This window comes from Idiotropiscis lumnitzeri, chromosome 19 (genome assembly GCF_059441095.1).
Source record: "Idiotropiscis lumnitzeri isolate Australia: NSW breed Sydney's pygmy pipehorse chromosome 19, RoL_Ilum_1.0, whole genome shotgun sequence".
NCBI classification, from domain to species: domain Eukaryota; kingdom Metazoa; phylum Chordata; class Actinopteri; order Syngnathiformes; family Syngnathidae; genus Idiotropiscis; species Idiotropiscis lumnitzeri.
In genome coordinates, this window is record NC_142409.1 from 13,909,441 (window position 1) to 13,923,958 (window position 14,518).

Consider the following 14,518-nt stretch of genomic DNA (forward strand, 5'->3'; position numbering starts at 1 on the left):
AGACACACACTCACACACTCTGTGTTGTGCACGTGTGTGTGTATTGCTTACCCGCCCCACCTCCACCAGGTTGGTTACCATGACGATGGCAGCTGTGTTCTCCTGCCACACCATTCGCCAGAAGTCGTACATGGTCTCTTGCATGGGCCCTGCAACACACACACGCAGACGCAGACGTAAGGCAACATACGGGCTGTTGTGATGACACTTGAGGATGTGGCAAGAGCAGCTGTGCACCTTGCGTGGCGATGTAGTGGTTGGGTCGGTGGTAACCCTGAAAAACGAGACAAAAGAAACGAGCAATCAACTTCCTCACTTGATTGACAGCTGTCACTTTGGAGTTTCCACTTGTTTTGTTAGGATGTCGTCGTAGCAAAAAAAACTGACGTGTGCACACACACACACATTGACTTTTGTGTTTGTTTACTCAGTCAACACCACTTGCATCCAGGATGACCACTGTTGCCATGGAAACAGAGGGCCGCCATCTTTTGTATTGACCTTTAAAGGCAACCAACTATTTATTGAGGGTGTGTGTGTGTGTGTGTGTGTGTGCACGCGCGTTTGCTTGAACCAACGTTGAAATCCAACCGAGTGAGTCCACGTCGAAAGTTGTCGCCATGCTACGTGCGCTTGAGGACTGCGTGCGTGTGTGTGGGTGAGTTACTTACGTCGACATAGCTGGCGTTGATGTAATCAGAGCCCTTCTCTCCATCTTGGGGCTGTAGACGCACACGAGAATGGTCGTCTAGCACACGAAACACGCACACGCGCGAAACACACACGCACACGCACACACACACGTCAGCACGGTGGTGCCCTGAGATATATTTTGCAAAATGAAGCGTCATACAGCCGACTTTTTTTGTCATCCAACTTTTGACACTATTCTGCCCCCCAGTGGCCAAGACGGACACATTAGAAGGAGCGGCACAAAACTGTTAATATTATCAAATTTTCTTCAGATTGTTTTTCTAAAGCACAAAATTAGAAGTGATATTTTCCCGATCCAAAAATATGACAACGTACAGGCGATGATGTTTCCGTAGCGATTTTTCATTCGATTTTCGTCCTTCTTGGCCGAGTCCCAAGGTGCCGACTGGCCCTCCAAGAAACTCTGAGGACACAAACACAACAAATGAAGCCATCCGTCAAGACAAGCAAGTCCAGTGTCGGAACATTGACTCATCTCGCTAAATTGAAGATGCCAAATTGTGCGTGCAAAAGATGCTGAAATCCGAAAAACAAGATTTTTCCTTCAACTCTTTTCATTTTCCTTTCTTTAGTCCGCACTTCCACTCACTCAGTCTGTGTGCGTGCCTGACGTGCTAAAGCTAAAGCTCGCTGTTCTGTCTTCAAACTGTAGGTGGTGCCGTTACGCCGACGTCGGCACGTGCTCGGAACTTAAGATTTAAGAATGGCCTTGCTAAGGAGAAGCGCTTCTCGTGCCTCTCGCGCCCGTCACGCTTGTCAACTATGTCATAAACATCCATTTGGCGGTGAGCGCATGAATTTGAGGCGCCATGAATCAAACATTGTGAGAGGATGATTGTGTCGTGAGGAACAAACGTGTGCTTGACCAGATGTTCACTTTCTTACCTCATTCAGCTGTCCAATCGGATGAATTAGTAAAAGAGAAGCACAACAACATCATCATCACCATCATCATTGAAAACCACAATTAAGGTGCATGATGACAATCCTGATCGTTAACGTCGTCATGAACACAAAGGCAACTTGTGCGCGTTTGCTGCACGAGTCATCGGCGGCACCTCGCAGACACGCACGCACCCACCTCGTACTCCTCCTTGAAGCCGTAGCCCTCGGCGCACTTCATCTGCGTGATGTGCTGCAGCAGGTCGGCCACACGGATGGCTGGGTGCATCTGGGCCGGGTCTGGGTGGTAGGGGGGCGGCTCGCGATCCCCCTCGCGCTGCTTCAGGTGGTTCTGGACCAGGCTGCTGGTCTCACTGCTCAGCTCGTCTGCGCGGCAAAAAACACAAAACACGTCAGCAAATGTCAAGCGACGCGACAACAGCAGCAAATTACACATATGGCACCTGGACAAGGACCAGGATCAGGACCACCACATCTTATACGCACACAAGACATCACATGACATCAATGGAGGAGTTTGCAGTTGAACTCCCCCCCCCCCCCAAGAGACCACAGCACCCGAGTCAGATCAAGCAATTTGAGACCACGAGGTGTCAATCATGCGCACTCTCGTCTCATCTCATCTCGCACCATTGTGCTGACCTGTTAGCATGGGCTTGAGGAGCTTTGCTGAAACTAAGTTGGAATAGCGGCATGTGGAATACAAATGGCGAAAAATGCTTTGAAGAGGAGCTCAGGCAGCTGAAAGATTTCCAAATTCATTCTTTTGGAGTTTTCAATGAGAACTTTCCGTGCTGGAGTAACAAACAAGTCATGGCAGCGACGGAGCCGCCAGGGCTAGCATCAGCTAGCTCACAGCGCTAATGCCAGCTTAGCACTGGTGGCTTGTGCAGTTATTTTGTCAAAATCCAACAGCGTTCATTCGCCAAGACGACTTGAAAACTGCAAACTGCAAACTCGCCCTTTAGCTCACATGAACGCAGAGCCCGTCATATCCATCAACTCTTTTCACACGGCAATTCTCCATTTTTTCGCTTTATTTACTGAACCAGATTTACGGCTGGTTCTGATACTTTTTCTGGTTCAGATCCAGTTCTGGTCCAGAACAAATGACTGAATCCGATCCATGAAAAGACCAGCTAAAGTCGAGGTTCTGATCACTGAGCACTGAACCAAAACCACGACTGGTCCAGATCAAGCAGTTGTCAAGTCGGAGACGCGAAAGCCATCCGGGACCGATCGGGCTCCGTAAATCGTCAGTCGTGGTCTCGAATTCCGCTCGTGGGTGAAAAGAGTTGCGTTGCTTGCAGCAGACAAACCTCAGAAGGCGCGTGATTCACTAAGCTCTCTGCTCTCATTGGCTGCACTGCTCCCGACCCAACCAATCATGGCAAAGGGGCGGGGCAAAGGCGATGAAATGAATACGACGGCGTGACGCATGACAAAACATACACACCAATGGTGACCAATGGAGTGCAGGAGATGGGCTGGATGACATCACAGAGGGTGGGCGTGGCTCCATGCGCTGAGGCGGTGACACCCCCAACAAGCCCCCCCCCCTCCGTGCTCCAAATGCATCAACTTACCATGAATGGGAACTTTTATACACCAAAGATGACAAGAAGAGGAGAAAGAGGAGACAAGGTTTAAGAAACAACTTCAGCCTTAGCTTACACACAAGCTAGCCCAGCGCTAACACAACGCTAGCATCAGCCCGACAGGAAGCGTCGTCTTCCAGCCCTTTAGCTTGCTCGCAAGTCAACGAGCAACAGGCTAACCCGAGGAGACTAGCTAATCCAAATCATCTGAGCAAACCAACCAGGCTGCTACTCGATTCGCCATTTTCTTACATGGACCACGAGAGTTAGTTCTTTTCTAGTGATTTGACGCCAATGGCTTCCAAATCATGAATCATTGGCATTTTTATCTGGTGGACTACATGGTCGACATTGTTCTTACTCGCTGAAGCTAAACGCGCCATTAGCCTCTGAGCCTCAGCATCCCAGGTAGCGTTAGCATCATTTATCTTCCCATGTGAAAGTTAATTTAGACTAAAAATTGATACCCAAAAATTGGTCATTTACTACCCCGATAATGGAACACATTCCGATGTTAGAATTTTCGTCAAATGAAATGAATGGCAATTTTAGTGGACACTTTTTTTCTATTTCTATACAGTAACACCTCACCACTTTTTGCGGCTTCAGTGCTTTGCGGAACATATTCATTAAAAAACTAAATCAATTAAAAAATGTAAAAATATTGCGGAAAAGACGCGCTGCTTCCCGGATATGACTTGTACGTTACGTCGCCACGGGTACTCGTGCAAGACGCGTGATTGGTTCCGGGCCGCGAGGTCAACCAATGAGCGCACGGGTGGCTTGATCCTGTGAGCTGATTGGCTGTGATGACGCAGCATCTTTGCTTCTTAGAACGTTATTCAAAAGTGCCGTTCGGTAGGGACGTAAAAAAATCCAAATAAAAAATTGGTAATGATTAAAAAAAAAAAAAAAAAACGTGGGATTACGGTATAGAAAAAAAAAACACGTTTTAAATGCAAAAAAAAACAATCAAATGGCTACAAATACAATAAAAAATATAGAGCCAAAATGTGGTAGAGCAACATTTTCAAGGAATGTACACAATTGTGCAAATGGATTTAGCGTAGCTTGATTGGTCATGCCTGGAATGTGACGCACAAAGCGACTGAAAAAAAAAATAATAAAAATTGCCCACATGTCCAAATAACGAGCGTACGCGCTCGTATCAGCGCAAGACGGCGAAGTGTCGCACGATAAATTTGGCGGCCACGTGAGCGCGCATCCATGCACAGGTCGGAGTTCACAAAGGTCGTGGATGCAGGATGGAGTGACGCACAAGCGGATGGCGTTTGCCAGTCAAGAAGCAAAATGCATTTCATGAAAGAAAGAAAGAAAAAAGTATTCCATGTAGAGCAGCAAGCAGGGAGGGAGGCAAGCCACAAGATCAACACTTCCTGTCTGACTTGTTTACTTCCTGTCCGTTTGCGTCCTGTCCTACAGGGAAGACGAGAGGAAACAAAAAAAATGACGTCTCACCTAAAATGGCGGTCGGCACGGACGCGTCTGCCGGAAGCACAGACACACACAAGTAGAAGTAAGAAGTATTGATTAATTGCAGTCACAAGCATGGAAATATCATTCAACGTTGAATAGAAATATGAACGGATGAATGATTGACTAACGTGAACGTTGATGACGAACGCAATTGTCACCTGCGTAAAAGGACGTTGGAATTGTGCTGCTGTTCGTCTTCATGGTGAAAGAGGATGCAGATGACCCCGCTGTGCACACACACGCACACACACACACACACTATTGCCGGGCTGTGTTCGTGTGGGGGTGTGTGTGTGTGTGTGTGCACGACACTCACTGTGTCCATTGAGAGTGTGTGCGTGCGTGTCCACCATTGTTGTGTGCTGAGAATTGTTGACCATGAGAGTCATTTCCTGTCTGGAGCTGAGCGTTTCCTTCCTCTTCTTCACCAACTTCCTGCCGGCACAAAAAAAAAAATGCCACACAGCTCAGTCCACGCAGATACGTGGATCCTATCCACATTGGTTCATCTGCTCATCTCTATTTATTTGTGTGTGTGTGCGTGTGCGTGCGTGCGTGTGCGCGTATTGGAAATGTGAAAAAAAACATCCTTCAAGTCTACTTTAAAAGCTTCGTGAATTTTTTTTCTTTCTACTCCAAGCGTGCAAATAAAAACATCCATTTGTCTGATTCACTTTGAGGCACACACACGCACACACACGCACCCACACACACTTTGAGACTCTGACCCGAAGATGGAAATGGTAACAGTCAAATATAAATATATATCTGGTGGTATGAAAAGCTGCTTTTAAAATGAAAAGACCTGTGTGGATGCGTGTGCGCGTGTGCGCGTGTGCGCGCGCCCTCCCTGAGGCGAGCGGCTGACCCCGCCCCCTCATGTCTTCTCATGTGTTTTGAATCACCGGGAAAAATGCTCTTTTTTTTCAGTCAATCATTTTTTCCCCTTTTTCAGTTAGAACAAACAAACCCAATCCCAAATGTGACATGCTCTCAAATCGGAATATTGCCGATGACAATAAAGAGAAGGAGGAAATTTGTCATCAAGTTCAAGAAGGACAACAAACATTAGTTTGGAAAAAAAAAAGAAAATCCCACAACTTTTGACGACTTTTTGCTTTGCTTCATGACGTTAAAATAAAAAACACGCCGGCAACATTTAACAGTCGTTAGAACCAGTCGTTGCTCTCGTCGCACACACGCAGACGCACCCCCACACACACACACACGCACACACACGCCCGCTCGCCTGCAGCAACTCAGCTTGAGGTGGCTGAAAAACCTCGGCCAGTCTTTCATCTAAATTTCTCTCTCATCTTCGACGTCTGCAAACGCGCACATGCACACGTCGACACCGCCTCGTTTTCTCATCTTCAACTTGCACGCACATGTTGACAAGGAAATGACAGCAGCGAGCCCTCCTTAGCCCCGCCCCCCGATTAGTTGCGCAGTTTACCGTTTTTTCATGAGCAGGACAACTCCGAGGAAGATGATGACGAAGAGCAAGACACCGGCCATGGCGCCGGCAATCTTCACCGTGTGGTCGGATTGTTTCTCGTGATCCGGTTCGGGTTTCCGGGTGGCCGCGCCTGAAAACGCACGCGCACACTCATCAGTACGAAGCTAACTCGATTAGCGCCGCGGCGCTAATTCAAAACCGGCAAGACACGCACGCACACTCGAGACCGGCTTGCACAGATTGACGTCGAGGTTAATTGTTGTCACAAAAACTTCAATCAAATTGAAATGTGGATCGAATGTGGATTTTCGGAACTTGAACTGAACAAAATTGTTGATGTTCTCCATTTCAGTTTGATTTGAAATCAAAGTTTTCAAGCAGCGGTTGTGTGGACGAGCGGACAAAGTGAGGAAGGTCCAAACGTGCTTGAGGAATTTTCATTTGCTAAGCGACGCGACAAACGAAGGAAAACGCGAGTGGGAAGACGCGGCCGTCATTGATTTTCATTCCGCGTGCCAGGAGTTGAGTTTGTGCAAAGAAAACTTTTGCATTTAAAAAACATCTTAAAACTACAAACAAAGAAAACGATAAAAGGCGACAAATGCACACTGAAAGCGCTCAAAACGTGAAAGTCCAACAAGCAGCCGCAATGAAAAATGTTAGTCGGCTTCGTCGCTCCAAACTGGTTCCAAAAAGTTGAGAAGACTCACGACTTTTTCGGCGGTGGCGGCACCGCATCGATTTCACAAGAAGAAAAGCCACCAAAATACATTTGGCACTTCCTGTTTACCTTCTCAAGGTCATCTTGACTGGAGACGTTATCCGCTATGCGCGAGCGCCCATGCGTGTGCGTGTGCGCGTGTGTGCGTGTGCGCGTGTGCGTGTGCGCGTGTCTCTCCCTCTCTCGCGCCATGAAAGATGTTTGTAAATAGAGATTTCTCTGCTTCAGGCTTTTGCGGTCACACTGAGTGGGAAGTGTCTTTCCATTTGTGTGTGTGCGTGTTGTAAATAAATGCAACACACACACACATCTATTTGCATCGATGGGAGTGAGTGATGAGAAATTGTCCCTTTCAAAATCAAAGCCGTTTTCTTCAATATCCTGCTTGCGTCTGTGCACTTTCGGTCTTCACGAGCTCGACAATTCAATGCATGTTGTTAGGAAGCTCAAACTAAAACTGCACACCAGTCGTACGACTGAGAAGGGTTAGAAGTTAACGAGGAGAATTTCATGCCACACGAGGAGCAAATAGATGTTGACTAGAGCAATGAATTGACTTTCTAGTGAGGACAACACGCACGCTCGTAGGATGTGGAATAAAGGCTCAGCAGACGGCTTGCCACCTGACAGGAGGCGCAACTGTCGGCGGCGGCAACAAGGGACACGCGTGTGCGTGTGCGTGTGCGTGTGCGTGTGCGCTTGCTTTGCGCGTGGGCGACATCTGACCTGTGAGTTGCTTGTCGCCGGCGGCGGCGGGGCCTCGGAGGCCGAAGCCGAGGGCGGCGTGCGGCGTGCTGAGCTGAGTGCTGATGATAGCGGCTGCAAGGAAGGAAAGGAAGGAAAGGAAGAGCATGCAGACAGGCAGCGCAAAGGGTTAACGCATGCACAAAACGTCCTGAAGGTGGCGCCACCATCACCATCTGAGAGCACATTGGGACCCGTCCGCTGTGATTGGCCCAAAAAAACTCAACTAGTTGCTGTATTTGCGCACTCTTGTGGCAACTCGGTGCCAAGCAACCATGAGGAAGTGAGTTGAGGAGTTTCATATGATCATTTTGTCCACAGCTGTGGTGAGGTCTTGTTCTTTGTTGTGTTTATGAAAACATATGGAAAATGGAAAGTCTTTTTTTTTCTGTGCACATGCTATCAAGACATTCCTAATCAAATTGGAGCCAAATGTTTGGATTAAAAGCGGACGCAAGAGACGTCTGATCGCATTTTGAGCTACAAAGACCTCGCTACGTGCGGGTCTGCGTATAATGGTCGTGTAGCGGAGGTAATTTGTGTGTGTGTCTACCTCCTGATTGGACAATAATGCAAAAATCCCCAACGACCCAAACCAGCGAGAGTCCAAGCAAGTTGACATGCTTGGCTGGTTGGCTGTTGTGGTGTGACTGACAGCTGTCAGGGGAGCCTGCAGCCAATCGGCTTCCAGTCTCGTTAAGCGCCACAACTGTGCACCAATAAAAACTGATTAAAGGCACAATAGTCAACTGCAGTGTGTGCGTGTGCGTGTGCGTGTCCATCAGGAGGGAAAAAAAAAATTAAAAAAATCAGACTTTTTAGCTGCTCTGCTAAAATGTCTCCCTGGACATCCATAGAGTGCCAGTCATTAGCAACATGTTAGCATAGCATCCATGCAGGCACGTGTGCATGTGTGTGCGTGAGTGAGGACACATGGAGGACACGATAGTAGCCATGTCCATAGAATATTGATTTTAAAATAGAAAATTGAATCGGGGCATCCTTACACGCCAACGTTTCTCTTTGTCCCCGTGAAGACGGCGGCTCAACTTTGGTTTATGATTTCAACCCACAAACTCATTTCCAACTGACCAAAATAAAAGTCAAGATTGCATTACCTTTAGTGGCCACACGGACGCAGTCAATCTTTGTCTCCTGTGAGAAAACACACAGGCACACGCAAGTTGTAAACACAATGGACAGAAGGAAAATGGCTGTGGCTGAGCCCGTGGCATTTAATGCCAACACACACACGCACACACGCATACTTGTCTTTTTCAATTGTGAGGTCCACTTAATTTTAGTACACACCCCCCCACACACACACACTCGCGCATGGTGACTGGGTGCAAAGTGAGATGGAACATCTTGTGTCTTTCTGCTTTTAACAAACAGACGACAAATTAACCACTCGAGCTCATGCATATTCATGTGCACACGCACATTCGCTATGGTGGCGCGTGTGTGTGAGTGTGGTGACAGAGAAAAGCTCTCCTGTCGCTGCATTATTCAACACACACACCCACACACACGCACACACACACCAATTAAACCTCCAAGCGTCAATAATTAACACACAACACAATAACATCTTGTGTGTGCGCAGCAGTAAACAATTATCTGTTCGCTCTCTCACACACACACACACACCCACCCCCCGCACGCCCACACACACACACGCCGTGTGTAATTGTGCCCTTAACTTCTACTCCATCTGGTCCCCATGAAGTCATGAAACTTAAAAAACACACACACTTGGATAGGACCGCAGCTCCTGCTACTTTGCGTGCTCGTGGGGGGGGGGTGTGCGTGTGTGTGTGTGTGTGTGCGCATACCCCGTTCGCACTGCTGACTGCCTGGTAGTATATGGCGTAACTCTTGTGAGGAAGAAGAGGAACATTCCAGAATCCTCCATATGTGCCGTTATCACCTAGACGACAGCATCTTCATCTTCATCATCATCATCATCATCATCATCCAACTGTTGTGGTTGTCCTCACCGACACAAAATGGCGTGGGTTTGTTGACGTGGCTAACCGTTAGCTCAGCGCTAAAGTAGTAGTGTGAGTTGAGCTGCGTAGCGTTCAGGAAGTGAACGGGGATGGGATAGCAGCGTAAGATTTCTGCAGTGCCCCTCGTCTGCCGGCGGGGGCGCTCCTCCTCCACCACCACCTGGTACTTGCTGAGCACGCGCGTGCGCACACACACACACACAGATTAGCATTAGCAGCCAGCTAGTTCGCCAGCGGATGGTTCACAGCTGAGCTCATTAGAAAAAAAAAAGTCTTTATGATGATGTCATCATTCATCCATTCGCTTCCAATCGCTTCTCCTACCGATGGCTCGCGGGACGTGCTGGAGCCTGTCGAAGCAAGCAACACTAGCCAATCGCAGGGCACAAATGTAGTCATTGAATTTTAATTCCAGGGACAATTATAACAAAGGAGTTCCCTTTTTTTTATGACTTTTTAGGAGTGACTTTTTGTTTTTTCACTTTGTCACATTGTGAAGAGCAGCAAACTGGATTTTCTTATCTTGAAACATTTCCAGCGGGGTTATTTAAAAAAATGGGAATTTGTTTCTGGAAGAAAGGGTGGCAATTTATTGATTTATTGATTTATTTAAAGGTCGCTGAACTGCAAAGTGGGAGCAGTACGAGAGTGGGAAGGGACGAGACACACACACACCCCCACGCACACAACACACACACAAAAGAAGGCACGTTTGCGTGTTTCACCTGACGGGGGCGCCGCAGCTGCGTGCCGGTCGTAGAAGGACGCTGACAGTGGCGTCGCTTTGGTTGATTGGTGGCTGGCGCTCGTACGTCGGCATGATGGGAGCTGTATGTGTGTGTGTGTGTGTGTGCGTGTGTGTGCGCGTGCGTGTGAGAAAGAAGCAAAGGGGTGACATGAGTTGCGAGTGCGTGTATGCTTTTCGACACGAGAGCCCCGCCCCCACCTGAGATCTTGGTGGTGAACTGCGTGACGGCGGGCGGTCCGAAGCCTTTGGCGGTGGCCGCTCTGATTGCGATGGAGTAGGTGGAGCCCGGGAAGAGGCCGGTGAACACATGACTGGTCTGATTGGCCGCCTGCAGCACCTTCCCGCTTTGATTGGTCAGATCCACGTCCGAGTCGAACGAGCTTAGGGCTTTGTAGGAGACCTGACGGGATAGAGCGCACGCATCACTTCCTGTTTGACATCATTTGCACGCGTCCGCCATCAGCTAACCTCATAGTGGCGGATCAGTCCGTAGGTTTGCAGCGGCGGCGCCCAGCTGACTCGGATGTGCTGTTCATAGCTGCTGCCCCCGATGGACGCCAGCGGAACTGCTCCAGGAACTGCCACGGCATTAGCATTAGCATTAGCATTAGGAGAGCCCTCAAACGCACGCTAGCTCGTGTCCGAAGGCAAAGCGAGTTAGCCGGGAAGAATTTTAGCAGTTGAGCAGGTTGACCGCTTCCTATGTTAGCATGTCGTACCATCCTCGTCCGTCAGCACCAGCAGCTCCTCGCTCTCCTTTCGTCCTTCGGGGTTGCTGAGGATTAGCTTGATGCTAATGTTGGTGAAGGGTGTTAGGTCGCGCAGGGTGTGCTGAGGCGCCACACCCCGCACTTCGTACGCAGCTCGGTGCCGCTCCTCGGTCTCGCCCGCCCCCGCAGGTCGATAGCGGTACTGCAGCGTCACGTTGTAGCGATGACAGCGCGTCACGCTGTAGCTCAAAGAGTCCCAACGTAGCGTCACCTCTTTGGAGCGCACCGACGCCACCTGCAGGCCACGCGGACCGTGCAGCGGCTCTGAGGTAGGCACACGCACGCACGTGAGAACAATAAAGGAACATTATTAGTGGGATTATGATGAGTAGGGTTTTCCTCATGGGCCTGCCAGCTCATTTTGCATTTGCTCCTTCTTGACGCTTGCACAATTTCGTTTTTCGTCTGTCAGAGACTCGTGACATGACTCCATTTGATCAATCTGAGGAAGGCAGGCTGTCACGTCTCCGCAGACACAGAAAAGCCACGCAGGAAGGCCGCAGCCCGGAATCGAACCATGCACCTTTGAACTTTGAGGCGGCCGTCCACCACTGTGTGCGCGCTCCAAAAAGGAAAAACACAATCCGAAATAATTCACGATTTGAATTGCTTTTTTCAATTTTTGGGGAGGTTTCCTCACTTGAGTCATATCGTTGGAAAGTAAAAGTACTCGTGCAACCTGCGAGTAGCTTCTCACTCGTTTGCGATGTCAAAATTGTCTGCCGTTGTCATTTCCAAGACGTTCTCAAACTTTTTTTTTTTTTAAGCTTTGGGCTTCAAACAATTGGATTCAATTAAAATCGTCACCTTCTCAATTTTGCTGTCAACATGCAAATGTGCGACCTTGTTTATATTTAATGTTGCTTTGTTTCTTCTGACATGCCAGTGTGCTTGCTGCCTTTGGGCATGCACGAAACACGCGCGCGCGCACACACACACACACACACAAACAAACTAGGTGTAAATAAAGGGCTGAAGGAGGGATTACTGAGAATCACATGACTCATAAACCCTGAACACAATCGCATACATTTGGACCATTTCCCTCAACCGTGTGCGTGTGCGTACACATTGCACTCTACAATTTGAGTTTGACATTTAAATCAGACGATGAGGAAAAAAAGATGGCTGCTGATGTCATCATTTTTTTTCCGAGTCAAAAGTCAACCAAGCCCTTCTTCATCTTCAAACCACTTCCTGTTGTCCTCACGCGCACACACACACACGCACCCACTTTAAGGATGAGTGAAACAGCTGTGTGTTGAGCACGTGGCTTCCTGTCGCCAAGCTAATTAGGGTGCTATTCACTCGTCCATGCAGCTGCTAGGACGTCACCTTCATCACCTTCATCATGAGCCTCATCTTCATCATCGTCTTCAACACTTCTTGATGTGATGTGAGAGCATCCATCTTGTTCACACTCACAACACATGAGAAATATGTGTGTGTGTGGGGGTGTGCGCGCGTGTGTGTATATATATATTTATATATATATATATGAACGTAAAAAAATAAAGCGTGATGAGAAGTAGCAAAAGGTTGCAAATCAAAGCAATAAAAGTGGAGAAGAAAAAGTAAAAGTGAGTCAGAAAAAAGGTCTAAAAAGCTTTCAAATGTTTGCTGGACAAGTTGAGCGTGAAAATGTGACGTGAAAAAAGAATGACAGTGAAATATTGATATGAAATATTCTAAAAGCCTCAACAAACAGCGCAGACACTTTAATGGATGTCAACACGCGCGGACTCTTCTGTGTGTGTGTGTGCTTTCCTTTGAAAGCTTCAAATGTGTTTACTTTGAAATGACTCTCTGACTTCCTATACGAGTCTCAGCTCATTTGCATGTCAATTAAAAAAACACACACACACACAAATGTGCACACACGAACATCACTTTTCCACGTTTTTGTTTGCATGCGAACTTATTCGCTCTTTTTTTCAATTGGCCTTCTTTTTGAATCATACAAAATCGCAATCGAGTGAAAACATCACCAGTCGTGGTGGGATTTTTTTTCTCTCCCCCAATATGTGGGAGGACTGAGAAAATAATTGATACATATTATTTCAAAATATCAAATAAAATCGCCCCAGTGTCACGATGCCCCTCGGAGAAAAAAAAAAAACAGGAAGGCTGGAAATGCTTGGACGGGGTTGTGTGTGAAAATAATAAAAAAGGAGAGGAAGAAGAAGAGGTTAAAATGGAAGAAATACAAGAAGAAGAAGAGAAGAGTTTTGATGTCGCACTGAGTCGCCTCACTGGGCTCTAAGTCACAAAGCTTGTCTGATGGACAAGCGGATTCATTATTTAACACACACACACACAGATTGTATAATTGATGTGCAGTAATATGAATAAATAAAATTGACTTGATGACAGACGAATGTTATCAGAGCGTAAATCATCACGCTGTGTGTGTGTGTGTGTAAAGGCCCCCAACTGTCAATCTCACACACATAAACACGCACACACACATCATCTTACTCTCTGAGGTGCATTTGTTTCTGGTTACAGATCTTCTCGGTGCTAACAAGAGAGCAGCCATCAAACTTGTGCAACAACTTGACAACATTTCCCACCGAGACTCTTTTGTGTGAGTGTGTGTGTTAATGAATAACAACAGAATGGCATGATCAACAACAAGAATCAAACTCAACCAAATTAGCGGCTAATGGGCGCTAACGCTAGCACAGCATCATCCGGCTCTCCATTTTATTGAGCTGGTGGCTAACCATTAGCCACCTGACGAGCGTCGCTAAATCGCTGCTAATCACTGACTAAGCTGCGCTCAATCCATTCATCTGTTCATTGCTTTTTCCAAATATCAATAAATCAGATGAAAAAACATTTTCTCAATATATATATATATATATTTCAAGTTACGAAAGCAGTTGGTGCACAGACATGAATGGATGATGACGCAATCGCTAGCTAGCGGCTCGCTAACGGGCGGCTCTACCTGCACATTTGGTGCGCGCGCGCAGCGGCGGTCCAGGGTTGCCCGTGCCTCCCTCTAGCGGTCGAGTGAGCAACACGCTGATGTGGTACTCAGTATCGGGGTCCAGGTGGCCAATCTTGTGGGTGGCCTTGTCCACCGGCGTCGTGTCGATCAACATGCCTGCCACCGTGCGGTACTCCACCTGAGTGCAAACGCGGAACACCCCCACCACACATATGAAGACACGATATGCCAGCACGCTGTAGCACCCCAGATAAGCGCCGTGCTTACGTGGCGGCCATGTTTGCATCAAAGGCGACGCAGGGACATTGAAAAGAAGGCGCAACTTGTTCTTTAGTCAAACGATTTTCACAAACGTTCCATTTTTGGCAACACCAAAACGAGTGTTAGCAATTCAGA

The 14,518-nt window shown here is 47.7% G+C and overlaps 1 protein-coding gene across 5 annotated transcripts in view; it reads right to left on the minus strand.

Moving 5' to 3' along the window:
• The window catches only part of LOC148318733 (receptor-type tyrosine-protein phosphatase mu-like), a 31,662-nt gene that overhangs the window by 4,790 nt on the left and 12,354 nt on the right, over nucleotides 1-14,518 (minus strand). For 2 of the 5 annotated variants that reach the window (XM_088282629.1, XM_088282632.1), the window contains 19 exons: nucleotides 14,120-14,300; nucleotides 11,116-11,430; nucleotides 10,865-10,974; nucleotides 10,595-10,796; nucleotides 10,374-10,476; nucleotides 9,637-9,818; nucleotides 9,472-9,566; nucleotides 8,755-8,791; nucleotides 7,619-7,711; nucleotides 6,169-6,301; nucleotides 5,029-5,147; nucleotides 4,871-4,939; nucleotides 4,695-4,721; nucleotides 3,204-3,215; nucleotides 1,796-1,983; nucleotides 1,030-1,117; nucleotides 672-748; nucleotides 238-274; nucleotides 52-149 (listed from right to left, as the gene is read on the minus strand). In XM_088282629.1, the coding sequence (XP_088138755.1) occupies nucleotides 52-149; nucleotides 238-274; nucleotides 672-748; nucleotides 1,030-1,117; nucleotides 1,796-1,983; nucleotides 3,204-3,215; nucleotides 4,695-4,721; nucleotides 4,871-4,939; nucleotides 5,029-5,147; nucleotides 6,169-6,301; nucleotides 7,619-7,711; nucleotides 8,755-8,791; nucleotides 9,472-9,566; nucleotides 9,637-9,818; nucleotides 10,374-10,476; nucleotides 10,595-10,796; nucleotides 10,865-10,974; nucleotides 11,116-11,430; nucleotides 14,120-14,300 (2,166 nt within the window). The remainder of the gene's footprint in view (nucleotides 1-51; nucleotides 150-237; nucleotides 275-671; nucleotides 749-1,029; nucleotides 1,118-1,795; nucleotides 1,984-3,203; nucleotides 3,216-4,694; nucleotides 4,722-4,870; nucleotides 4,940-5,028; nucleotides 5,148-6,168; nucleotides 6,302-7,618; nucleotides 7,712-8,754; nucleotides 8,792-9,471; nucleotides 9,567-9,636; nucleotides 9,819-10,373; nucleotides 10,477-10,594; nucleotides 10,797-10,864; nucleotides 10,975-11,115; nucleotides 11,431-14,119; nucleotides 14,301-14,518) is intronic. The other 3 variants (XM_088282631.1, XM_088282633.1, XM_088282634.1) reach the window with 2 other exon arrangements.